This window comes from Podarcis vaucheri, assembly GCF_965113315.1.
Source record: "Podarcis vaucheri genome assembly, chromosome: 3".
Classification (NCBI taxonomy): domain Eukaryota; kingdom Metazoa; phylum Chordata; class Lepidosauria; order Squamata; family Lacertidae; genus Podarcis; species Podarcis vaucheri.
Window position 1 is genome coordinate 64297452 of NC_138761.1, and position 27503 is coordinate 64324954.

General features: G+C 40.5%; 1 protein-coding gene and 1 long non-coding RNA gene across 5 annotated transcripts in view; one reads left to right on the top strand and one right to left on the bottom strand.

The window, feature by feature from the left end:
• Positions 1-27503, bottom strand: part of PDE7B (phosphodiesterase 7B) — a 171538-nt gene that overhangs the window by 56131 nt on the left and 87904 nt on the right. The window contains exons 1-2 of one of the 4 annotated variants that reach the window (XM_082215963.1): positions 12197-12243; positions 11361-11509 (exon numbers count right to left, since the gene is read on the bottom strand). The exons of 2 other annotated variants lie outside the window; for them this stretch is intronic. In XM_082215963.1, the coding sequence (XP_082072089.1) occupies positions 11361-11509; positions 12197-12228 (181 nt within the window). In that variant the 5' untranslated portion in view covers positions 12229-12243. Of the gene's footprint in view, positions 1-11360; positions 12250-27503 lie in introns of those variants that run through there. One more of the 4 variants, XM_082215962.1, reaches the window with a different exon arrangement.
• LOC309528531 lies at positions 4543-27500 on the top strand. Its single transcript, XR_014217801.1, has 3 exons — positions 4543-4652; positions 25703-25849; positions 27411-27500. It is a non-coding gene; the product is annotated as an uncharacterized lncRNA (long non-coding RNA).

Here is a 27503-nt window from a genome sequence, read left to right on the forward strand (position 1 = left end):
ACCTTCAGATTAACAGAAAAGGAAATGGTATGTCAAAACTGAACCAAGCACGAGAAATTCTACTGCAAAGAGCTCCTTTGAAACATCGTACCTATTTACAGAGCTATTTTCTTTTTCATAGGATGCAAGATTGGGAGCTGTACAAAAATGATATTTCGAAGTATTTTCAATATTATTTAATGCATTGTATATATAGTAGTATTTTAACTACAGAACCATGTGAAGTTCAAGATTTGAGGAAGATCTAATTCATTTCCTTTGAAAACACACACACACACACACACACACACACACACGGTTCTGCTTTTCAAGCTATGCAAAAAATAATTAATAGCGTTTTAAAGGTAATATCTTTTTTTCATTTACCCCCACAGCGAAGCACATTCTTTCTTATATCAAAGGAATGCTTGCAATTTTGTGGTATTATGAAAACCCCAATTAGTGATCCACAAGATGTGTTGAAAAACAGTGCCTAGGGTGTTACAGACATTTAGTGGCTGACTTCCAGAGGCCTGAAAAATGTCTCTCTTGAAAGAAATGTTAAGAATTGAATCATTGCAGTCTGGCTGGGAAATGCTGTTAGAAATAATTCCTCCAACAGTTAATAAAAGCCTTTCTGTAGGGGAGGGTACAATATCCTCTGTATACCAACAGGATGCAGGAGGTGAAAAGACGGCCATGCTTCCTTTCGTAGGGCAAAGGCTTGCTGCTAAGTGAGGTGCTGTTTACTATGATAGTCTGTCTCCCTGAATGGAAAGTATTTCAGGTTGTTGATTAACAGTCTCTTTTTAACTACTGGACAATGTTGGTTGCTAAATTATCTATTAATTTAAGTGACAAGTCTGTCCAGTAAGCAGGAGTCTTTCATCACTGTACTTATTTACATTTATTTAAGTTTCAGTTGAACTTCTCTCCTTTTTTCTCTTTTTTCTTTTTTGCATTTCTTAGTGTTTGACTCCCACAGTTTATTTCTCTGCTCTGCCCACCTCAATTCAACTCTTTATTTGTAGTGCAGATGACATTGGATGGCATTCAACTAAGTAAATGTGTGAGCAGAATGACTTCTGCTTGCATAATGGGACTTGTCTCCCTCTCCTTCCCCTGCAACCATCCCCAAATCTGCTCTGGATGATCGGGGGAGGTGGGGTAGTCCCACTGTGTAAGTGGAAGTCATTGCTATGCCTTTTATGCCTTCCTCTCATTCCAATTTTAAATATTTGAATATTAATTTACATGGGTGTTTAAAGTGGCACACACGTAAGAACTGAGGTTAAAACAGATCTCAATAAATGTATTTACCACACCTTCTAAACTGACAACAGAAGACCAAAGGTACAATTAAACCAGAGAAAGTGAGATATTCACTTTTCATAGAAGTCAACTATTTTGGATTTATTCTGGTCTATATTTATACACATCCTTCACTTATCCAAAGTGCTCTCTAATATATACAGTTTTGTTGCAACAGCAATCCACATGTCTAGTTTTTAACCATCTCCCCCACCCCCCACTCTGGAATTATACATTGCAGTGAGGGAAGCCACCACTGTGATCCTAAATAATGTGGATTTTGTTATGGGCTTTATTTCAAGTTCCTGTTAGTTCTGGAAAGATGCCACTCCAGCTCAAATCTTTGCTGCCTAAAGTTGGCAATGTTGTCTAGAGAGAGAAGGGAGGCCCACAGCTGCAAGGAAAACAAGAATGTGCCTTCTGATTCCACATTCACAAATCTGATTAATTCTGCATAATTGTAGTACTGAAGCCTTGGGAGACATGAGTGAGTGAGTGAGTGAGTGCCTGTCTCCTGGTTTGCTTCTTGCTCTGGAATGTGAATGAAGTACACAACAAGACAGCAGCACCAGGCCACCTTAGATCCATATGGAAGATTGTTACCTGTGACACATCAACAGAGTTCACTCCATAGAACTTCATAAAACAGACCAGAGTTTATTTATTGTTCCTTTCAAGTGGTCTGGGGAGCTTTCATTTGCTGAACCTCTCAGAGAATGTGCAAGCTACCATCCCCTTGTGTAAACCACAGAACTGTTCAGATGTGTATCATCTCATGCTCTCAACTGATTCCCCCCCGTCCCCCCGCCACACTTGATGCATTATTTCCAAGGTTAACTTCAATTTCTTCTCCACAAAGAAACCGAAACAAAAGCTAAATGAAACCTCATGTGAACTAGGCAGCACCATGAGTCTAAATGGATTGAACCAGCTTCTGGTTTTGTAAACAAAAACAAATATGATAATGATGTCATAAGTCACTGACTCTATAAAAGGCATCTTTGGTGAACTTCTCTGGTTAAGGAATGAAAATGGAAAACATATTAGCCAAGACTCCTCCTAATATGCTGCCCACAAGTGTCATCAGAATGTTCCTTCCTCTCTGGTTTACAGAACCGCCCAGTTACTGAATTATGAAGTACTACATAGCATCAAACTATATAAAATAACCTTTATTTTTCTAATAGTATTTCTAGGCATTCCCAACTGATTTTAATAATAATAATAATAATAATAATAATAGTTGTTATTGTTGTTACTGTTGTTTTTATTATTTTATTAATCACCTTCTACCCAAGTATCTCAAGGTGATATGCAAACAACAACACACACACACACACACACACACACACACACACACACACACACTTATTTACCTCCAAAACAATACAAAATAGACACCCATGGCAGAGACCCATTCATCCAGCAGGGAAAGCCTGTCACAACAAGTTGTTTTTGGAAAAAGAAGAGTGTGGGAGCCTATTGTATGTATTGGATCAGAATGTGGTTGATGTTCTACTGCAAGACTTGAAGGCTAATCTAGCCGGCATTTAGACTGATAATTTTAAAGATAAATGTTCAATAAATAAAATATTTGGCATGCTCTTGGATTACTCAGTTCAGTCAGCACTTGGGCAGTATACTTTAGCTGTCCAATTGTGACTGGTTTCTGTTAGACATGCAGAGACAAACACAAATTTTAATGATTCACAAAGCTTGAGTTATGGGTAGAATCTGCATTTTTTAATCTTAGATTTCTACCAATTGATTTTTTATGACTAATGCTGTTCATGATGTTGTACATAAACAGTGTGCTTTTTCATATGTGCATGTGAGGCCATCTAAATATAGAGTATGTATCCCCCCCAAATGCTACAGTAATTTGACCTTGCCCAAACCATAAAGTTTCTCAGTCCTCCACTGCAAAGCCAGACCTATGCACCTTTCTGGGTACACAGTGCCTACAGAAATATTAGTGAAAGACTTGTGAGGTCTGTGTGGCCAACTTGGTCAAGAAGCATGAACATTTACTGTAATTAGCAATGAGTGTTTTGCACTTTTGTTATCCAACTTGCAGCATATAATTACAAAACTCTGTTAAGTAAGCCTTTACCCTACTTTGTCATGCAGAAAGTATGTGCCTAAAAATAATGCACTCATTGGTCAGAAAAATAAAGACATTCATTATACCATTATATCAAAGACGGAATTTAGGTAAGAATACAAAACTGAATTTTAGTTGTGAGTATATTCAGTACTCAATGATAAATCTGAACTTAATAGCATTTTCCAGCTGTAGATGCAAGACAATCTAATTAAACCAGATTCTGATAACATATTTTTGTCCCTATATGACAATATCAAGAAAACAAATAATCAGGTGAAAACAAATAATCAGGCTGTCAATCAGGATCATAATTACTATATAGACAGTACTTGTTATTGTACTAAAATTTAATACGCACAACCCAATTAGATGGCTATCACTCAAGTATGTGGACATTGGAAACAATGGAAATAAAACCAGCTCTGTCAGATGGGCATATCTCCATAGCCATCAGTTAGACAATATTCTCTAGGCCCTGCTGGAGTACCTATGAAAAACTGGCAAGTAACCTCTTGACAGTGGCTCCCATGAAGCAAAAGCAAATAGTGCAGACAAGCAAATGAGTGTTTTGGTAGCTACTCCAAAGCTTTGAGCCTCCTCTATTCTAGTGGTTCATTAAAACATAGGGTGAGGTATTTTAGAAGTTGCCCTCACAGTAGCAGTTCCATGGAAGATGTGTGTGTGCAATATACAGAAACAACCTATTACATCATTTCACCAAACCACATGGTGGCATGGTGTGGAGACATGCAATGGAGATGCACTGCTGGGTTGCTTCCAGGTAAGACAGGATAAGATGTGAATTAGCTTTTCAATCATTTTCTGATAGTGTTGCAAGATCCTCGACTCCAGCCAAGCATAGAGGCTAGGGATGAGGAGGCAACAGGATTTTTTTTTTAAAAAAAGAACTTCTATTAAGTGTGTGTGTGTGTGTGTGTGTGTGTGTGTGTGTGTAGGAGAATATGCAATAAAGAGGGTGTTTGTTTGTTTGTTTGGTTGGTTGGTTGGTTGGTTGGTTTAGAAAAATATAGGCATCCTAAAGTTTGACTTTAGGCTGGCTTATTCCAACCAGCTTAACCAATCAACTTCTTTGTTTTAATTTCCTAAACAATTTCACTCAGTCATCTGATAGAAAGCCACAGTTCTTTGTGTTCACATATTTGTTGGGAAACATTTGTGTACTGGAGTTGTTAAAAGATTTACAGGAAAAGGGAGAGGCTATTGAGATGTTTCACTTCCTGAAGGCATCTGAGAAGTAAGTACACACTTATACACCCTCATTATACATAAAAGCATTTGAAGTGACTGCGTGTCCCTCCTGTTGTGGATGCAGAGATCTGCCAAGCATTTTAATATGAAGGAAGGAAACAGAGGGAGATGTATGGTTTTCATGAAGGCAGAGAAGTCACACTGACAATTGCTGTACAGTAGAATAAACCTACCGTATTTAACTAAACAATGAGTAATTCCTGTTGTGTTTAAAAATATAGAACAAAATCCTGCTCCGTTATATTGGGTCCAGCCCAGTGAAATTCTGCTTTAAACAACCAGTGAAGAGTTCATCCATGTTGTATTTTGTAATGTGAGGTAGTTTTCTTTGATGTGCCAGAGAACTGTTCTTATGCTTTTAGTTTGTGATTCCACACCCTAATAAGTGATGTACATGAAGTGTTAGCTGACAGCAGGGTCAGTTTACCTCCTGTGGATATCCTGTCATGCAACTGTTTTGGAAGCCCATAGCCCTTTTTCTTCCCCTTTCCATTCTGAAGAAACAGTGAGGAGTAATGCTGGTCATGATGCTTATACTTCATCAGAGTAATAATGATCACGGTCCTCCATTTTACAGTTACTCATTTCAGAATCAAACATAATGTTCCATAGTGCCTCAGTCACAGCTAGAAAAAGTTGTTTCCATGGTACTGAGAAACAGCTCTGCACATTGCATTTCTTAGCATGCTGCATGCTTTTACGCAACCAACCAAAATGTATTACTGCGTAACTCTAAACAGCCCACTGTGGGTTTGATCACTCTAGTGTGAAACTGGATTGTGTGTGTGTGTACCAAATGACTGCTGCAAGTACTAATCAACATATCCTAAAATGGTTGTATATCTATATCCTGAGATGCCATAAAATACTTGTGCTTAGAGGCGGATATAGAAATAGTGAGAGAAAAAGTCCCCGTACTAGCACAGTACAAACAAGTGTGTTGTGGTGGTGCTAGTACCTGACTCCAGTCTAGCTGGGGGAGTAAAGGCAACCATTGGCATAGTTTCATCTGTACAGATATTTATTGCAGCAATTGGGTGCTGCTCCAAGATGACATGGATTAATACCCTGATCTAAAGCATATTGTTTGGAAGAAACTGCCAACAATTTCAGTGTAACTTTCAGGCATGTAACTGTGCATATGTAAACCACCTAAATCCAAGTCATTATGGGCAGGAGTCACCGTAACCACTTCTAATGCTTGCACAACAGGGCTTTCCCTCCCTCTCTTCCTCCTGAATGCCCAAAATTGGCTTGGGAGGTTGTCAGTTGAACTCCCAGAATAGCACACAAGGGGAGGAGAAGGGTGATGATGCCATCCAGCAAACTGTAATGCTTACAGAGATGAAATGTTCAGAGGAGTGTGATGTTGAATTACACCCTGTGGCTTTAAGTGGGTTTTTAGAAATCTGTATACCACCCTATACCCATAGATCTCAGGGCAGTTCACAACATAAAATATGACTGTCCGCACTTTGGATTTATAGTAATGTAATTGGCTAGATGCTGATCTTCTCTAATCTTGGTCTCAACACCTTGAAACACCTTTCTTTAGTTATTCCCCCTCACCCTGGGATTTTATGCCTGCAGATGTCAGAAGAGTGGCCACAATAATCTGCTGCGTTAAAATGACCTTGCCTTTTCGCAGATACAGATGTCACTGGCGAAGTGGTTGGCAAGAGAAAAGACAGAGTGGTATAGTGAGGAAAGGTAGGTTGGTGAGGAAAGATGTGCTGAGAGAATGAGATAATTGTTCAATGCTTTTCTTAAATAAGAAAACACCTCAAAAACAATCAATGTCTTCACAGGTCTGGATATTTCTCAGCCTGCCCAACAGTAATCAGTAAATAATGAAGATGAAGGCAGTTCATAAACTATACCAATTGATCATTGAATAATTTGTTGAAGGGATTTGATGGTTCTTGAGATATACCAGTTAAATGTTGGAAATGTGTCTGCTATGATGCTAGTTTTCTAGATTCACAGACTAGGCATGGTGAATGCAGTCTTTTCCCAGTGAGTGACTGAAACAAAGATGGTATTTGGTCATTAACCAGAGGCACTTGATTGCCCCTGGAAACTCCTGATTAATGTCACATTTTAGAAATCTTTTCCCACTGGTCCCTTTTCTGACATTTACTGAAACATATGTACACTATATACACATTTGTGTTTCCACAGAATACACTAACTGCAGTTTTTATATACACAGATACACATTCCTGGCAGACATACGAGAGCCATTAGGAGCCCTGGAGACAACCATGTTCTACTGAATTCACAGGGGGAGCTTTTCTCTAGCCATAGCAAGTAGATGGCAATATTGTTTTTCCTGCCTTAGTAGCTTTTCCAGTATTTTCCAGCCTCCCTTGCCCACAACATGTGGTCGGTACAGCATTACCTCATGCCCCTCTGGCCATGCTCCATTCCTCTGAATATTGAACTGCTAATTGCCCCACAAAACTTCAAAATCCCTTTCAATTTGCCCTATTCCCTTTCCAGCCAAAATGCTTTAGAAATCATGCATAGCCTGGTCTCTTTCCTTTACCCAAAATAACCTCTTTGGGAAGACTTCTAATTTAGTGTCCTTTTAATATAAGTTGTTCCCAGCCTGCAAAATAAAGTATGTAGTGCTTTTTCTCTGGAGGCCAACATGATTTCCTCCTTTTACCATCCCTGCTTTATTAAAAAATATAAAAGCCCAATATTTAATCCCCCCGTGTTGATTACTAATGCTGAAATGCAGCTGCTTGGCTACAGCCACCTAGCCAATCATTCCCTCCACAGTCACCACAATATCACGTGGACCAGAAGTTATCCTGCCAAAAGCAATACATATATACTCCCTAACTCAGCCTATACCCTCCAAAGATACACTTTGTCTTTATGATTCAATCAGAAGTGTAGAAAAGTGTTCATGTTGACCTCAATCCTCTTTGAATGATAGCCTGTGGGTTCCTAACATGGGGTTACTGTGTCCTAATCTTCCTTTCTGGATGCAAAAGTATTGCGTGACCAGTATGGCACCTGTATGCTATAACATGATGTTGGCTGCTTGCTTATTGCAGCCCTTTTCTGGACACTTTGTACTTGCTGCTTGTACAGTAAGCATGCTAAAGAAAGAAAGAAAGAAAGAAAGAAAGAAAGAAAGAAAGAAAGAAAGCATGCGAAGAAAGAAAGAAAGAAAGAAAGAAAGAAAGAAAGAAAGAAAGAAAGAAAGAAAGAAAGAAAGCTCTACCTCTCTTTCAAATCAGAATCTGGGGGACAGGAGGCGGGCAGGTGTGGAGGATTCCCTGGTCCTGAATGGGGTAACTGTGCCCCTGAAGGACCAGGTGCGCAGCCTGGGAGTCATTTTGGACTCACAGCTGTCCATGGAGGCACAGGTCAAATCCGTGTCCAGGGCAGCTGTGTACCAGCTCCATCTGGTACGTAGGCTGAGACCCTATCTGCCTGCGGACTGCCTCACCAGAGTGGTGCATGCTCTGGTTATCTCCCGCTTGGACTACTGCAATGCGCTCTACGTGGGGCTACCTTTGAAGGTGACCCAGAAACTACAACTAATCCAGAATGCAGAGGCCAGACTGGTGACTGGGAGCGGCCGCCGAGACCATATAACACCGGTCTTGAAAGACCTACATTGGCTCCCAGTACATTTCCGAGCACAATTCAAAGTGTTGGTGCTGACCTTTAAAGCCCTAAACGGCCTCTGTCCAGTATACCTGAAGGAGCATCTCCACCCCCATTGTTCTGCCCGTACACTGAGGTCCAGTGCTGAGGGCCTTCTGGCGGTTCCCTCACTGCGAGAAGCCAAGTTACAGGGAACCAGGCAGAGGGTCTTCTCGGTAGTGGCGCCCTCCCTGTGGAACGCCCTCCCACCAGATGCCAAAGAGAACAACAACTACCAGACTTTTAGAAGACATCTGAAGGCAACCCTGTTTAGGGAAGCTTTTAATGTTTGATGTATCACAGTATTTTAATATTCTTTTGGAAGCCGCCCAGAGTGGCTGGGGAAACCCAGCCAGATGGGCGGGGTATAAATAATAAATTATTATTATATTATTATTTTAAAGGGAAGAAGCTCCTCTGGATTTCCACAAACTTTCCAAAACTTGTATTAGCTTAGGGAAGTTTTTTTTTTTTTTAATGACTGCTGTTTTAATGTATTTTTAATCTCCTGTTGGAAGCCACCCAGAATGGCTGGGGAAACCCAGCCAGATGGGCAGGGTATAAGTAAATATATATAATGGCCCTGATTTATAAAGAAATGCATAGGGCTTTCTCTAGGAAGATGTACAGGACCACAATTCTTTTCTATAGAAGAAGAAGAAGAAGAGTTTGGATTTGATATCCCGCCTTTCACTCCCCTTCAGGAGTCTCAAAGCGGCTAACATTCTCCTTTCCCTTCCTCCCCCACAACAAACACTCTGTGAGGTGAGTGGGGCTGAGAGACTTCACAGAAGTGTGACTGGCCCAAGGTCACCCAGCAGCTGCATGTGGAGGAGCAGAGACGCGAACCCGGTTACCCAGATTACGTGACTACCGCTCTTAACCACTACACCACACTGGCTTTCTATGGCTTTAAAATTTGAACATTGACGAAGTCAGTACAGAAAGTAGAAAGTTAACAGAAGAATCACTGTTGTACTTTTCCCTTCCACCTGCCCATTTCCTATGGTGGCCTTTCCTATACTGCACTTTGAGATATTCACATTGATGAATAGGTTTTTTAAATTGCATTATCATAAGTGCAAGTTAGTACATCAAATGGTCAGTACAGAGTGTTTTTAAGTGCCAGATACCCACTGTGCAAGGAAACCTAATGTGCATAAAAGTTCAGGCAGATAATCCGTATTCTACAAATATAGACCAATCTGCTAATTTTTCTTTCTCAGCTTTCCAGTCTTAGGTTTGCCACACTTCAATATCAGTTTGCAATTTCTTTTTTTTAAAAAAGATCATCATGAAAATTAGGTAGCATATTAGCGCTAATTTCTCCTAGTATACACTTTTTATAAGCACTTTCCCCAATATAATGCATTTATGCATTTTATTTTCACTACTATGTACATGTCTATGCCTATGCACACTTTCCCCTAATAAACACCTTTTTGTTCAGAATTTTTTGTTGGAGTATTGTTTTCCAAAATTCAGAGAAGTGAGAATTTCAAAGGACAGCTATGTTTCGATTCCCATATTGTTTCAGGAAATGTGAATTAGGTATGTTCACATTAAGCTGTGAAATAAACTGAATTTGTCCCCCCATTCCTCCCTTATACATAAACATTAACAACTGAAAAGTTTAATCAAAACTCAGTCAAGTGTAATCAGCTTTGATACAAATAATCAAGACAAGAACTCTAACCCAAAGAATGTTACTGCCCTATTTTGAAGACAGACACAGAATGACTGATTATAATAAAAGTATCTTCTTGATCTTACCAACATATATACTAAAAGAAATGGACCTATACTGACATTTTCATACTATCTGAAGATGCAGAGTAAATTAGGATCACAGTAATTGCCAGTATGAATATTTTGTCTAAATAACACAGATGTATTTTTTGTTGACTTATTTGAATCACCATTTATAAATATACTAAATGGCCTCCTAAAGTAACATTTTTAAAGACGTCAAATACCATCAATCAGATTTGGCTGAAAACATGCAAGAAAATATGCAACACATTTAAAATATTTGCAAGACTTTACTAGCTAGGCACTAAAGGTGGCATCTTCAAAAGTTCACAAACAGCTTTCAAAAGAAGTATCTGAAGAAGTGTGTATGCACACGAAAGCTCGTACCAATAGCAAACTTAGTTGGTCTCTAAGGTGCTACCGGAAGGAATTTTTTAATTTTGTTTCGACTACTTTCAAAAAGTAACTTTGATTCCACTTGAAAGTTCAGTTTCAAATTTTACCCCACTCTTAGGTTCAGGAGAGCAAAAACATTTATAAACAAGTCATAAAGATAATTCGGGTAGAATTCAGGCAAAGTTAAGCACTTTAAACACCCCCTGATTTCATTGGAAAAACACTTTAGCACATTCATAAATATATGTACTGTGTTAAAATTAGTGGGTTTTGAAACTTTTGTTTATTTATTTAAAAAATTATTATTTCCCTCACTCATTCCCTTTTGAACTTGGGCTGGAGGAGCTAACAAGCTTTCAAAGCTGGCGTTCAAACCCACCAAGACTGCATCTATACAGTCCCCAAACTTAGGAAACATTTTTTTTAGCATATTCATTAATGTTGATACATGCAGAACTGTTAGGTTTTTTTCATGGATGATTGCATTTAGGGAGTAAGTCTCCAGCATACTGCTCAAAATTATTTAAGTAAATTAACAAGTTAGCACTAAATCACAATCTTGTTGCTCCTAGATGACTATTCTGAACACATCTTCCCAGAAGCAAGTCCCAGTGAGTTCAATGGGGTCTATTCCCAGCTAAGTATAGAACTGCACCTTAAATACCTAAATAATAATAATAATAATAATAATAATAATAATAATACAATTTTTCTTAAGTGTATTCTCACATAAGCAACATTAAGCTCATGTACTACATATACATAATTCATTGGTAAAAGCAACATGTTATGTAAAATGCCATTTGTCAGCTTTGACTTTTCCAAGTATATCAAAAACATCCCTGTGCAACAAAAGAACTGTATAGCATTTTCAGTTTACCTGGCAAAATATTCGGACCATCGCTGCTGTCCAGAACGCTTCTCTGCTTTGTCCCCCGAAGCTCACTTTTTGATTTCCAAATGAGCTTTACCATTCTGAACATCTCAGGCAACTCCCAACCTAGGATCCCCTGCTGACGAAAGGGCAGGCTGCCCGTGGACAAGGGCATCAGATCTCCCTCAGTCCCCCACCGCCTACCCATGTCTGACACGTTGAAAAACCTATTCAGCAAAGGCATCCTCAAAACACAAGGCTGCAGCTACTGGAGAGGAAAACTCCTTTGGCTCCAGTAGAAAATATAAAAAACAAAACAAGCTGCACATCACTGACCCGGTGTACAGAGAAGGCTCCTCTTACGCTGGCAGCAGCCTTGTTCCTCCTATAGCTGAAATGGCCAGAACTCCCTGGAGAAATGTACCTTCCAAAGCTCCCCAGTCGGGAGTGTTCTGGAACTGTTCCTTCTCGGATACATGCAAATATTGTCCTCGCCCTTTCCCTCCTCCTCTCTCAAGTTTTGAGCTAACTGCACTTGATTAATCCCAGTTTACTGCTGGAACTATAAAGGAGAATACAACCGAGGAGATATTTCTTTTCTCTCCCCCCCCTCCCAGTTTTACCCTCTGAGAGCTCTGACTATAAGCCACATGCAAACAAAGGTACTGGCAAATACACCCACAGGGGAAAAAATTATTTACCAGTTCTGCAATAATTAGGCACTATAATGTGAAATGCGTCTGGCTTCAAACACAAGAACTTTGCCAAGCTATGTTCTGTACTGAGGGATGGAGACAGACAGAGAAAGCCTGAGTAGCCTAGCAAAGCCATCTGAAATTTACCTCACCCTGGCAGGACCTGCCCTTAGGGCCATTTCCCCTGTTCTGCTAATGACTACCTTCTGGTGTCGATATTAAGAAGGCTGTATTTGAATTTATCTGCAAAATAATCCAATTAGCGTAAGCTTCCCAACCCCCCCTTTCCTCTTCCCAGTTGTTTGGTTTTCAATCTCAGCAAATCCGAGGAGCAGACTATTAATCAAGGCACTTTGTAACCTCAGCCGCCCTTCAGATGGACAGGAAATAACACTGATTCACATTCCAGAATGAACTGTGAATGAGATGAATCAGGAAAGCAGTAAGATCCAGAGATGGCGTAATACCTAACAGAACAGCTCTGGGTTTGTTCTGAATTTGAAATTTTGCTTTTTAAAAAGAAAAATAATTATTAAAAGAGCGGATGATGGTGGTCTTGGTAGACTGTCAGGTGAAAAATCAAGCTGTTGAAATTAAACTCATTTCCATCTAGAGCTGCCCCCCCCCCAAATCTTTAGCTCCCTCACTATACAGTTTGCCCTGACTGAAGCAGCAAGTTCATATGAGGACATCTGTTGGTGTGGGCTAATAGATTATACAAAGAATTCAATAGTTCCTCATTATTCACCTTTGAAGACAACACCAAAGACGTCCTTCTCACTGCTCTTCGGGCCCTTGTGCCATCCACAGAAACAGAGGGCCCTTCATTTCAAGTGTTTTCAACAAACAAGAGTGACTAATGTTTGTACTGATGTGCACTAGTAAGTATGTTTTGGTGTACAAAGTGACTTCTAATTCCTAAATACTTCATTTCTGCTCTCTCTTTTTAAAATTTACTTGCTTCTTTAAGAATAGCAGCTGTTCTAAGCTACCGAAGCAGAAAACAACAAAATAAATCACCAACAAATTTAACATTACATGCCAAGTCAGAAGGGATTTTTTTTTATCTGCAACAGAGAACACAGAGGGCATGATATAGCGGGTTGAGATTTGCACGAGGGAGACCCAACTTTAAATCAATGCTCACTATGAAGTATATTGATTGACTTTAGGCAGCGAAGTATCTCTTGACTTCTGTTCCTTCATATGGTTGATTGTGAGAATATTGTAGGACAAAGCCATGTATGCTACCCTGAGTTCCTTGGAGGAAAGGTGGGATACAGATTTGTTGGTAGAGCTGCAATCCAGAACAATTACTAGGTTTTAAGCCCCACTGAAGCCAGTAGGACTCAGAGTAAACACATATGGGGTTGAAGTGTTTAAGTAGTTAATATGTTTGCATGATGGCTAAGGAGACAATTATTTGAACTTCTCCACAAGAAGAGTTAGACAAGACATGGAAGATGATTTTTAAGAACACTGAAATCAGTTTGAGAGAGATATTGCCTTCAAAGTGCACACACATATTTCTTTTTCTCACTGTCATCTCTGATTTTGTTTTGCATGCTTTTCTAGGTTTACCTACAAAAGCACATAAAACCTGTTTACTAGAGGCTAAAGTTATATGATTATAGAAACCACTTTCAGCATTCTGGGGAGAGGAACTATTCTTTTTTCCCCTTTAAATTTCAAGTATTTCTGCCTTTTCTGCACAGCTTTACAACAAGCAAAATTTAATTTCAGCTTAATTTTTTGTTTTTGTTCCAGCCTAAAATTAAGCATATTGTCCTTTTCTAGAAAGGAAAATCTACTTGCAGATAAACAGGATTTTCATTCTCAGAAGAAGAAGAAACAGAGCGGGGTGAATTTTAACATCCTTAGGTTTTAAAAAACAGAACATACAAGGTTATCCTGCTGGTGCCAAAATCATCAGGAGCAGCAGCATGATACTTCCACTGTCCTAAAATCCTTTGCCATGTTTACCTTAAAGTGTTTCCACCTCAAACAGAGGACGGCTGTATTATTAAAGAGTTTCTCAAATGTTCTCTAATTTGCTGTGCTACAAAAATTATTTCTCAACTCTGCTGTCGTTATAGTAAGCACTTCAATGTCACAGTTGCACCAAGAGCAAAGTTCTTCTTAAGTATTATACCATTGTTGCAATTATATTATTTTCCAGTAGTAGTTAGCACCAGGATATCCTGACCCTTAGAACAAAGGGGTTAAGAAGAAAGAAAACAAAGACATTCTGTAGGATTCCAGATGCACTGATCCATTCATAAAAAAACATGGCTGTAAGCCTGTTATGTCCCAGACAGATAGAATTCCAGCTGTGATATATGTGTGTGTATGTGTGTGTGTGTCAGTATTAACAACTCTGTCTGCTTCTGACCCCCCTCTCCCCTGTCAGGTTAGCCCTGATAGACCTGTAACAATTTTACTTGCTGTGGTGCACTGAAATAAACCACCTGGCATGCCCAGACGTCCCTCACTTCTTCAAGCAGTCATGTATGGGAGAGGCAGCAAAGTAACAATGGTGTCCCCCAGTGGGGATGGGGGTGAGGTTGAAGCAGCTTTGGGTTGTCAGCAGTAGGTCCACAGGTGTGCAGGTATGAATAAACTGTGAACTCTCCCAGCATAACTGTCACCTTACTCTGCCACATCCTTATCCCAGTGAGCAGCAGCAGCAGCAGCACTGTTCCTGCCCCCTTCCCAATGCCTACTGTTGCTGACTTTTTCCCTGGTGAGACCCTGCTTGCTGGGTCCACCCAATGCTGCTGATTCAAGCATGCCGCAGACTACATCACCATGAGGTATGTGAAGATGGTGGAAATCTCTCATATACTCTACCTATGATTGGAGCTGGCCAAAAACCACACTTGGAGGCCAAAAGCTGATCTGTGATTATTTCAGTGCATAATGTGAGTGTGTTGCATGGTCCACGGCTGGAAGGCTGAGCAGAGATCTTTGACTGAAACTGTCATGTGAAAAGACCCCACCAAACAGCAGTAAAGTCAGCTATGTGGCTATTGCCTAACACATCACCAGATCTCCATGAATGGAAGCGCTTTTTTGAATGTTGTCTGTGAACAGGAAGATATGAGTGGCTTCTGTGAGAAACCAGGAATATGAGCAGCTCACTTTTAAATACAAATAGGAGGAAAAATAACCCCTACTTTAGCATAATCATGGGAAGTCACATCTTTTTACACCACTTAGCCACTGATAACAATATTTTTTAAAACCAGGGGCAGGGGGAAGCTTGAAATATCCAGACTCTCTGTATGAATATTGGACACTTTGAGAAGAAGCTCAGCTGAATTTGCCACTCAAGCCACTAGAAACTATGCTAAGAAGATCCTGGAATTAATGAGAAGATGCTTCTATGATTGTTAAATTATCAGGGTCATCTGAACAACACAACCACCATTTTATTCCTAACAAATAACTGTGCTCTGAGGTGAACTATGCAAGTATTTCACATCTAGTATCAAAGAATGAGCAATTATTATTCACATCACATTTTGAAATAGCTAAATTTTAAGGATTTCCACATATTTGTGAACTTGCTTATAATCTACCATGTGTCTGATGATAAAAGAAATATCTGCTGTGTATCTTGCCAATCTGTTGTAGTCTACTAGAAAGCCATCAATAACCTAGTGTACTTGTGTTCATTTTAGTTTCTGTCTCCCTCATCCATTTCCCTTTGAAAGGAAAGGAAGGCTTTAAGTTGGCACCAAACTGTCTTTTTGGCTCTCAACTGCCTTGGCCTCCTGCCTCCCAACAGCTCTCCCACAACAAATTAGTCAGGACCCACAAAAGTTGTTAAAAATCCTTTGTCCTTCCACTCCAGTCATTTTCATTCCACTGTCCAGACACTATTCTTCAGTGATAACCCCCTGTTCTGCCATGTCAACAACTTAAATGATACCTCAGTCAGAGGTTTTGCCAAAGGTTCCATCAGAGTTTACCCACTGATACCTAAACAAATGAGCCCACTGTTACATATTCATTCTTTCTGTAACTCCAACACTGGGAACGGGAATCTCCTGGGTCTCATTGCAAAATGGTCAGTACATGCATGAGGACCTAGTGCTCGGATGGATAGATTAGAGAGAGAAGAAACATAAAAGTATAATAAAACCACCTACAATTGCTTATTATTTTCTAGAGTTATGTGTGGTTATTGCTAAAAAACCTATAATCATAGGCCTGAGTAATCTTGAAGAAAGATGGATGGGCTGAATATGCCTTTTAGATACAATTTTTGTCTTCTTCTGTGCCATAGTAGGAGCATATAAAGTGATTGACTGCAAACCAAAACACGAACTCTTACTTGTTTCATATAAGATGACGAGCACTTTGCCTCTGGCATTTTGGCACATGATGTGAACCCTGGTTTAGCATTTTTTCCTAGAAAGCACTTTGCAGCAGGAGTAAATGGGGCATGAACATTGTAATAGTCAGAGCAAAGCAAATGAGGTACTTGTGTGCTTATTTGCTTGGAAATGAGATAAGATGTCCCCATGATATGATATCTTCATTGTGCTTTTGGATTTTGAAAACAGAAATGAGGCAATGAAAAACTCTGTTGAAGATAAAAACACATACAGATGAAGTTTTTAAATATTTGTGGACATGAAATCCCTAAATATGCAGAATAAACTTACTGCTTTCTCCAGTCGGCATATATTTAGAACACGAGAATTTCATTGCTGGGTCACACGGAGAGGTCCAGCTAGTCCTCACTTTTGTTTCCAACAGTGCTCAGCTCCAAGTCAAGTCTAGTTAATGACAGCAATCCCTTATAAAGGGGTCCCCAACCTTTTAGGGTCTGGGGGCACATCTGGAGAAATGGGGGGCACATCACTGGAAAAATGTTGGAGGATATGGAGTCATTTGACCCCTGAGCCATCTGAAGGCAGCCTTGCATAGGGAAGTTTTCTTAATGTTTAATGTTTTATTATGTTTATATATATATTGGAAGCTCCCCAGAGTGGCTGGGGCAACCCAGTCAGATGAATGGGGTATAAATAGTAAAATTATTATTATGGGACGTCCCTATTTTCATCAGAAATGTTGGAGGGTATGCACAGATACCCTAGCAAAGAAAAAGAAGAAGAAGACTAAGCAAAGTACTTAAACTTATCCTAAAACACAGACAAAAAGCAAACAAACCAAAAGATGCCCAATTAAAAATAAAATACAAATATTTGTAGGGACAAAGGGGGTGTCTGAGAACACTGCAGTGCCTGTGAGCCCCCAACAGAGCTGTATCTGAACATACTCCCCCCCCCCAATTACAGCTACTACAGCCAAGTACAGCTAATTGTCATGGATGGACCTTTCCTTCATAAATATGAGCTGCTAGAAATTATCAGATAGTAAAAGCAATGTATCCTCTTCTGTTCATGTTTTGTTGCATGCAGTGCGTAGTGTAATGTGTAGTTTGCTCCTCAGGCAGGGTGGCTGAGAGCGACAGCCTGTGTCTGGAGACTAGACGCAGAAGTATACCAAGGCTGAAAATCTGCACGGGAGACAAGAGAAGAAAGTATACTAAGGCTGCAAAGCTAACCCCAAATCCATGCTGCTGGAGCAGGTTATGATTGAGTGAATTTTGCCACCTCTTGGCTTCTATTTGTGATATGGAGCCTAAAAGCTGCTGCAGCAGCCATGGAAAGCACAGAAGAAGAAGCTATTACTGTATCAATAGCTGGCACAAGACCTGAAGCAGGCCATTACAGGGACCAGGCAAGAGTGAAGCAGGTTCATTTATCTGCTGCATCCTGCGCTTATCTATTCCCCAGAGAGAAATCTAATACATGCCCCTCTGCTGCAAAAGTCAGATTTGGTGGAGAATCTGCTGCTCACCCCTTCCCAGTTCTTCTCAGGATTGCTCTTCCTGGTGGGAATAAATCCCTAGTGATCAGTCACAACATGACTATGGCGTCTCTCTCTCTTCACAACTTCAGTTTAGGGTTGAATTCATACTGTACAACAAAGCTTCAAATTGCAGGATGTCAATAACATGAGGCAGTAAACCAGGGACTTTGGCCATTTGTAAACAACTGCCACTTGAAAGCCTCTTACTCTACCTTCCTCAGATACTACCGTGTGGTGTTTTTTTTAGAGCAGGTAAGAGCACACACATTCTGCTTCTGTTTACATTTTTTACAGGCTTTATGTCAGGCAAGATAACATTGGCAGCTGCTTCTTCCCTTATTTCAGGCTCTTTCAACCATAGGCAAGTTCATAGACTAAGATAATGTAATATGTAGGACTTAAATGATCCTTTTCCTTTGGCTAAGCACATTTTCTTCTCCCAGCTGAGTCACAGGTGCTGAAGAGGTGCTTCACATGGCATGGGCTTAGTCCTCCGTTTATTACATAATAACAACTAATACTTTGGAAATGTTCCTGCTCATATATGCACTTTTATATAAAAGTATTAGTGTAGGAACTGTGCATTACCCTCTGTAAAAATAAATGGAGTACCCTTTTTTGATGGAATACAACTATTGAAAAGTGTGGGATTGCTGAAGAGTACTGAAATGCCCAATGACTAGTTTAAGAAAACAGTATTAAACTGCCAGTCAACTGTAAGCAAAGGCCAGGATTTTGAAGCAAGGACACTATGTTCTCTGGAAAAAGCTCAAAATTAAAAGAGCTTCCTTTATCCTATCACAAAACATGTTATAACTATTTGATCTAGGGCTTAATCTCTTTAATTTATTCTACTTTACAGCAGGGTTTTTAGTTTTGCCATTTAAAGTTTGAGAAAAATGAAAGATGGATTGTTTTTTGTAGCATGTGCACTATCTCACTTTTCCATCTGGTAAAACAGGTTTCTTAGGGTTGGGGTGATTGGGTTTTAATCAAGGTTCAGTTAGGCAATTATAGACTCTGGACATAGTGGTCATTTGGGGGAAGTTCTTTGGATGGTAAGGTGTGTTACTTCACTTTGATACCATTGTGGCAAATTTTGATGCTCAGGAGCTCATCATATTCCCAGTGCTACACCAGCTGTGCTGATCTTTATAGACCCCAAAGAGCAGCAGCACATGACACAGTACACAATTTATTATCATAAGATGACAGATGGAACAGTGAGTTGGCAAATGGTGAAGCTGGACTTGGGCTTGGGTTCACATTCCTAATAAGCGATAAGGAATGATTTAGTAGTATGATCAGGGTGCTGAACATATTGCAGTTCTTGAAGTGTTGCTGTTTCACTACTTTACTTAATAAGCAACACTTTCACCATGAATTGCAACTGACAGGCATCATGATGGGTTGGACTTGTCTCACTGAACAAGCATAGAATGGCAAAATAATCTCCTGTACTGAAGAAACCACACCATGCTCTATTGTAGCTGTTTACATATAGGATGAAGATATTAGATGCCCTGGCCAAGGAAAGCATTCACTAGTCACTTTCTAATCCATCAGAGCACCGGACAGGAGGGTCTAATAACATCCAATCGTAATAACACGCTGCATAAAATGCACTGGTTATGCTTTTTTGTGTTACCCTTGTTTTTATTATTTTATTATTTTTGTGTTACCCTTGTTTACTGATAATTACCACACTCCTGGGCTTTATAAGCATCACAATATCTACTACTATACTAGGCTATTGGATGTAAGCTGATGATGTCCTACTGACTTCAGTTTTCTTGGGCATGGCAGGTTTATGGCTCAGCTTGATATCATAATGTTACTGGAAGGCTCACAGTTTTAAGTCATACGCTGCGAGGAGCCCAAGAATGGCACACAGTGCAATGCTATCAGCTGCCAAGCAGAACGTGAATGATATTGCCATCTATCTCTTTTTACAAATAGGAAGTCAGTCATGACTCTTCATTTTCCAGCAGATTCTTAACATTCCAGTACCATTATCTTTACAACAGTCTGGCTTCCTCCAGCCATACAGTACTTCTAAAATAAGCCTTTGCATACATATGTCAGGAGTGCTCTGATGGTGTTTCCTGCTTGGCAGGGGGTTGGACTCGATGGCCCTTGTGGTCTCTTCCAACTCTATGATTCTATGCTTTTACTGAAAAGGATGGAAACATTTTGGCTGCCATTTCCCAGTTCCTTTAAAACAGAGCAGCTTAAAGCAGGATTTTCCAAACTGTGGCCCATGAGTTTCATTCAGGTGGTCCATGCAGAATAACGGGAGCATCTGCTGCTCTATCCTTCTTAGAACCTGCCCAGAAGGTAAGCAGGATGGGCAGGAAGTGACAGGTGGAGAAGACACTTGAAAGGAGTGGAAAAGATTGTCATCAAAGTTAATGGGAGGCTAGAATTAAGAAGTTTAACACTGATTCACAGTATTAAAAATTGTATTCTATGGAATTCTATTGTGTGTTCCGCTCTTCTCCCAGGCTGGGTAGGTAGAAAGGGTGGCTATTTTAGTGATGTATCAGTAGCATTTCTCCTCCTTTACTGCCACGTAATTTGTGTGGCGGATGGCTCATCCCAAATCTTGGGGAAATGATGAGGGAAATCATTTTATGGTGATTTTGTTTCAACAACTTCAAAAACCTCTTGCCTAGCAATAACCTGCCCTTAGTGCCTTGCATTGCTACATTAATTACAGTAAACTTACTGTTTCATTTTAACAGTGTACATTTTGAAACAGCTGAAGTACTGTAATGGCTGCTCTTTGACAGAACATAGATCCCATCACAGTACAGGGAAAGTAGACTGAAATAAAAGTCCAACAATGACGCTTTCTGCCCAAAGTCTTTTGAAATTCATTACGGTGACATTTCTTTCCATAACACATATTAGATAGACTTCAAAGGCATATAGTTTGTTTTCTTACAGATGACAGCAAATGAAATTAGACAACCAGATTTATGCTGCTGCAATTCCTTCTGTCTTTAAAAAAAATGGAAATATGTTAATAATTAGAATCACATGGGTTTTAATTCTTCTGGCTCCTAAATACTAAAGCAGATGACATGTGCAATTCCCTAAAGAGTCCACTGAAGAAAATCTGCCACAACAGTAAATAGCCTACATAACAGAAGTACTGTAGGCCCACAGGCTTCTCGTCTTTATTTATCCACGTAACATTTTTTTTTTATCCACATAACATCACATAACTACTGGGTCCTGCTACAATCCTTTTGGGTGGGACCTTATGGTGCTATACATATGGAACTGGACCATCTGAAGAATTCATAAGTCTGTCTGAAGGCCTATCCAATCCATAATTCTGTTCCCATAGTGTCCAAGCAGATGCCTGCGGGAAGCCCACAAGCAGGGCATGAATACAACTGTACTCTCTTGCTCACACACCCCAAGAGACTGGTTTTCAGAAGCATGATGCTTCTAGTATGAGAGATAATGTAATAGCCACAGGGCTGCTCCTGAACTTAAGAGGCTCTCAGTGTGGTCCTGCTGCTGTCCATTTCCCCTGCCAAACTACTGGACCCTCCGCCCCAATCCTCTTATTTGTGGCAGTAGTGCAACTAGTATCCTCTTCCCTCCCTGGCTGCTTCCCTTGCCTATTCATCTGGACTCTTCCACAGCAGATAGGGTAGTGGAGAAAACAATCTCCTCAATTCACCCTTAACAGTTCCTTGGTGCTCCTGAAAATGTGGTCTGCGGGGCTGGGAGAACTTCTGGAACCCTCTGGAGGTGGTGGCGGGGCTTCGAGGAAAGGGAAAATCAGCAATTATTGCCTCATCTGCCTCACTTGCACCAGTGGGGACATCTTGTGCATGGAGCAAGAGGTCCTCCTGGATCAGACTTGCTTCTGTGACCAGAAAAGCAGGTCTGGATCCAACCGAAGATGTTGCTGAGCTGAACCTATTCCTATAATTTCAGTAGCACAAGCCCATGCTTGTGCCATGGGAGTCTTTTTTTTTTAAAAAAAAAAAGAAGTGAAATAGCAGATTCTAACAATTTAGTTGAAGAAGCAGCCATGGAATTTGTGCAGTGCTAAACTATCTGCTCCTGGGACACAAACAACAACACTTCATAAGCTTTGGAGGCATTATTCATGTCTGTTTAGTTTTTTCATGGTTTTCATTACCGTCTCTTTAAAAACAAACACATAATGCAAACAACGAAGTACAATTTATGTCACTTTGTAGCCTTGCCTCCTTTCCACTGAGGAATCCAATAATTTGCCACAAGACAAAAAGCACAATCAAATAATCATTTGCGATTTAAATCTGTGGCATGAGGCATTCCCAGTAAGCCAATTGCTTCCTGTCAGAAAGTTTTGCCTTTGGGGAGACTCCAGGGAACACTCCTAACATTCTTTTGTTAATATTTATCTGCTTTTTAAAATTAGTGTTTATTAAATATTTCTTCATTATGGAACAAAGGTTAGCTATCTTAAAACAATAAACAATTAAATACAATAACATGAACAATGAAAATACTAAAATCAGTAGTAGCATAACTATTGGTAGAAAAACGAAACAAATCAGAACACTTATATAACTCATAGAAAAAAGCTGTATCATGTGACCTGTAAAAAGGTGTTAGCAGAAGCACTACAACAAGATTGGTGGAAGGAGATTTTGCCACCACCTTCTCTTTGGGCAGCTCCCCACTCTCAAAGCTTCTGAAGGCAGGTGGGCTTTCCTAAACAGGGATGGGCTGTGATGTGGGGGCATTGCCAAAAATCAGATGGAGACACCTTTAATGAATTGCAAAAAGGTCTTCTACTCATGGGCATTGTTAGGGGGTGGTATAGGAGGGCCAGGTGTTTTGTACCAAGCCCCAGAACTCCCACTCCTCTCCCCTTTAAAAACTATTGATTTTATTTACTTTTAAATGTTTTATTTAGGGATGCTGGGCAGATTGAAAAGTGCTGGTGAGACCCCAGCCATCAGCCATCTTCAATCCACCCACAAGAGGCATCTATATAAAAAAATTAACACATGCCAATTTTGTCATACTCCTGTGTCGCAGCAACAACCCTGCTACTACTACTCCCCTTCCGTTGGCACTTCTCTGGATCGAAGCCATGGAATATATACCCTCACTTGTTAGTATAAGTGGCCATTATTAGTTCCATCCCCAGGGATCTAAGAACAACTCTTTGGAAGGACAGGATGCAATGTTTAGTGGATAGACGTACTCAGAAATGCTAGGCACCATGTTATGTGCAAATCCCACCACTTCACATGTTAGAGTTTAAGACATGGGTAGGCAAACTAAGGCCTAGGGGCCGAATCCGGCCCAATCGCCTTCTAAATCCGGCCCGTGGATGGTCCAGGAATCAGCGTGTTTTTACATGAGTAGAATGGGTGCTTTTATTTAAAATGCATCTCTGGGTTATTTGTGGGGCATAGACATTCATTCATTTTTCCCCCTTCAAAATATAGTCTGGCCCCCCACAAGGTCTGAGGGACAGTGGACCGGCCCCTGCTGAAAAAGTTTGCTGACCCCTGGTTAACTTTGAAAGTTTCCGCATGTAAGACAGCCAGGATGAACAGAACAAATGCTCAGCATACATTGAGCAGAGAAGAGCAATGTGCAATTAGTGGGGTGCATGCATGTGTGTGCTTAAATTCAGTTTGGCCACTAATTGTTGGTCTGAGAACAGGGGTGTTACAAATGTATGTGTCCCTGTGATCATCTGTGAAATGCTGGGCAGGGGTGGGGGCTGGGTTATGGGAGAAGAATCTGCTTCACTGTGGAGCGTAAGAAGACTCATGTCCTCCCCCATATAGTCATATTGTGGTCAGGTTATCCACGCAGGCCTGGAGACAGCCAGGCTAGATTATCTGACATAACACAGGACATCTGGCTTACTCAATACTTAACAACTGTAATTAATTGGCATCAATTCAGGAAATAGCAACAGTCTTACAGTTTCGACACAGCATCTGTGGGGAAAAGCTTCTGCACAGCGTTCCCTCAGATCCCAATTCGTTTATCCAATACGTGTCTCCTTAAGTATTTCTAAAACAAAATTAATCTCTCTTAGATTATGCAAGGGCAGCGTTGCCAGTTGCCACTAAGCAACGCTAAACAAGGGGCAGCCCTTTTTCTGTGGTAGTAGTCTAGTGAAATGCTCCCTTCCTGGCACTATCTGGACTTGCATGGTTCTGATGAGCAGAAAGAGCAGGAGGTGAAGGATGGGAGCCCAAGCTGTAAGGGAGCATTAGAAGGAAGACCAAGCAACTGTAGCAGAGGATAGGGGTAAGGGAGGGATCTGGTGGGTCCAGAACAAAGGGGAGCTGTAGTAAGCTCAACAACAGGGACCAAGGCTGCCTTATCCATAATGAAGCAATGCCTGCAAAGGGGCTCAGAGAGTCCTGAATTTAGCAAACTAACTTCCTCATGAGGCCAGCCTGGTGATGCCTCGCTGGGGGGGAGTCATTGAAGAAACAATGGTACTGATGACCAGTCATTAGCCCTTCATGGGAAGACCCTTGAAGCTGTGAAATGGGAGTTGCCAGGGTTTCAGGGGCCGTGATGTCACCAAAATTAAAAGTGCCTTTTGCAAGAGGCTTTTGAAGCAGAGGTTACCAGGGTGACACGGGGCAATGGTATGCCCCGCGGAGGACCTTAAGGTCCACAAATGACAACACTTTGGAGGTCCCAAGTTGCAAGGTGGTTAGATTGGTCTCAAGTAGGTCCAGGGCCTATTCAGAATCACAACTATGATTTAGAATCGAGCACAAGAAGGGGTGTGTGCTGAATTTTGTCTCCACACAGGGCACCACTGAAATTTGAGACTAAGATTCGCCACTGTTATGGGAGAAGCGACAAGAGACACTCTTGAGGTATAACAATCTGCACCCTCTCCACTGAAGGGTTCAAGTTGTAAATATGTGTAAATAAACCATATTTCATAAAAGCACTTGTGCCTTAATTTTCCAAAGGAAACGAAAACCCTGGTTTAGGGCCAAGGCCCCTGGAATCTCATGCACCTCTTGGCACATTCATTCAGAATGTTAGTCATTGATGCATTGACTGCAAATAACAGGAATCCCTCTCTGCTTGCCCAGCTCAAAAATATTCTACTCCACCCCTGGGACACACACACACACACACACACACACACACACACACACACCAAGCCAGCATTCTGTACTTAATGAGGATGCTCAGTCCTCATTGGGGTATTCTGAGCCTCCTCCTCAAAGACACCCTTAGACTTCTCATTCTAAATATTTCTGTCCTTCTGCAAACCTTGAGGTTCCCAAGCCTGCTGAAGATGTTCCATTTGTGTGTGTTGCCTTTTTGGTTGCATAAGGATTTACACTTGGATGAGTTTGCTAGTAGTAAAAAGACGAATGGTAGGTGATGAAAATAACACGTATTTGTGCCAATTGACAACACACAAGAGCCCTGTTTTTCGTTTCTTTAGTTCGGAGCAGAATTTTGAACACAAATGTATTTTGACATATAAATCTGCCTGGCTTTCAACATTGGCAATTGGCCTTACATTCAATGGTGATGATTTATAACATTCTATTAATATGGTCAGAGCCATTCTGATTTTTCATCCTGAGTGAAGAGCCCTTTAGAAACTCTAGGGATTGTAAAATGCCGAGGTTACTGTTTTATTTCTGGGTCTTACAAACAAGAGCAGATCTCAGTTCTACTCTACAAGTTGCTTACCAGACAAAGCTGCATTTCTTACAGATACCGTGATCTGTTTTCATCCAGAGAAACAGTCTGGAAGGGCTTCTTCAGGCATAAAGGAAGTAGCATGCAATGATTTGGTATGTCAACACAAACGGGAGAAGATGAGCAGGAGCAGTTACTGTAGATTCTGTGTTAGAGATGAGAGAAGAAACCAAAAGCTTGACAAAGGTGAGTGATGACAAGTAAACAAGCAAACACCATGCATGAGAAGAAGTGTTCATCTTCAGAGTGTAAAGGGGAAATAATTTGAGATCTGGAACAAGGAAGCTTATTTCACAAACTAGAGGACGGGATAACTAAAATCTGCAATGTGAAGTTGGCAGGAGGGAAGTAGGGAGCACAGAAAGAGAGGAATCTCTGCCTAAAAGAAGAAGTCAGGCTAGCAGCTATGGCTGTGTGATAGAAGAGCAAGTTAACAGAAGCAGAAGCAACAGCTTCAGAATTTGACAAACCTGTTGCTATGGCTACCTAGCCTACCAACCAACTTTCAGACAACCAGAACGTACTCAGAAATACAATTCATGCTGCGTACAAAGGGGACACTGCATATACTCACATTTACAGAAAAGTAGATGGGAAAAAAGAGCTTGATATAAGAGTATTATTACTACTATTATTATTAATGAAAGGCAAAAGCTTTGTTGCTGTTTTCTAGATTATAAGAGGGATAAGACTGTGGAGGATGAGAAGATTAAGATTAGCCAAGAGATTTTGCTTTTCAAGGCCAAACAGCAAATGGTACTTCTAAGTCAAGATGTGCAGAGCACTTTAATAGCTACAGCAATATGGGGATAGTGGAATACACTGCACAGGCAAGGTTATTTTTTTTAAACCGACAAAAACTTAAACTTTGGTTACCATGTTACTCTGACGGTAACTTGTTTTAAGTCTGTTTTAACACTGAAATTTAAACTGTTGTAACCCACCCTGCTACCTGCTGATGAAGGACAAGTAATAAATCAGTTGTTGTCATCATCATTATTATTTGTCAGGGTTAAAAACAGGTATATTAGCTTGAATAATAATATAGGGGGGTACCCAATCACAGTTAAATTAAAACCTTGGGTTCCATTTTGTTAGTTCCACACTTTCAAGCCTACCTGCAGCAACCATGCAGTTCCTCCACCATCAATTGCTGTGTCCCCCACCCCCCCGGCAGCTCTACTGTTTATTAGTAGTTCACTTACATCCTACAACTTCTGCTCTAAATATGGCGCTCAGAGAAGTTGACAAACATGTCAAAGGTTGACATCATCAATACCAGGAAAAAAAACTATAAACATTAAAATACTAAAATAATATTTTATAACTAAATCACACCAGAGCCCAGAAACAATGCCAGAAAAAAACACTCCCACACCAAGCCTTTTTGAACCAAGTGAGGAGGAGTGCTGCATATTCCAGGGCAATCAGATTTGTGACACCAAGACTATCTCCAAGACCACCTCCATCAACTTCAGCATTGAGAGTTAAGCAGTGGGCTGGGTGGTCCGCAAATAAAATTCCAATCCTGCTTATAGAATCAAGAGGTACCACTGTACACTCAGAATTAGACAATTGCTGGATGTGGCACCAGGTCACGGAGGATCATCTCAATAGGTCATGGCCATACCACTTCTTCACACACACACACCCCTACCTGGTTTTTGTGAATGCTACACAAAAGGAACTTGGTGGTCATAACTGGAAAATATTAATCCCAACACATTGTCTTTCAACAACATATCAGGTTGGTGTGCTCATCCAGGATCAAATCCAAGACATCAGAAATCTTTCTATTTACCAAGCTGGCATTTAAAAAGTAGCACCTGAAGATAAGAAG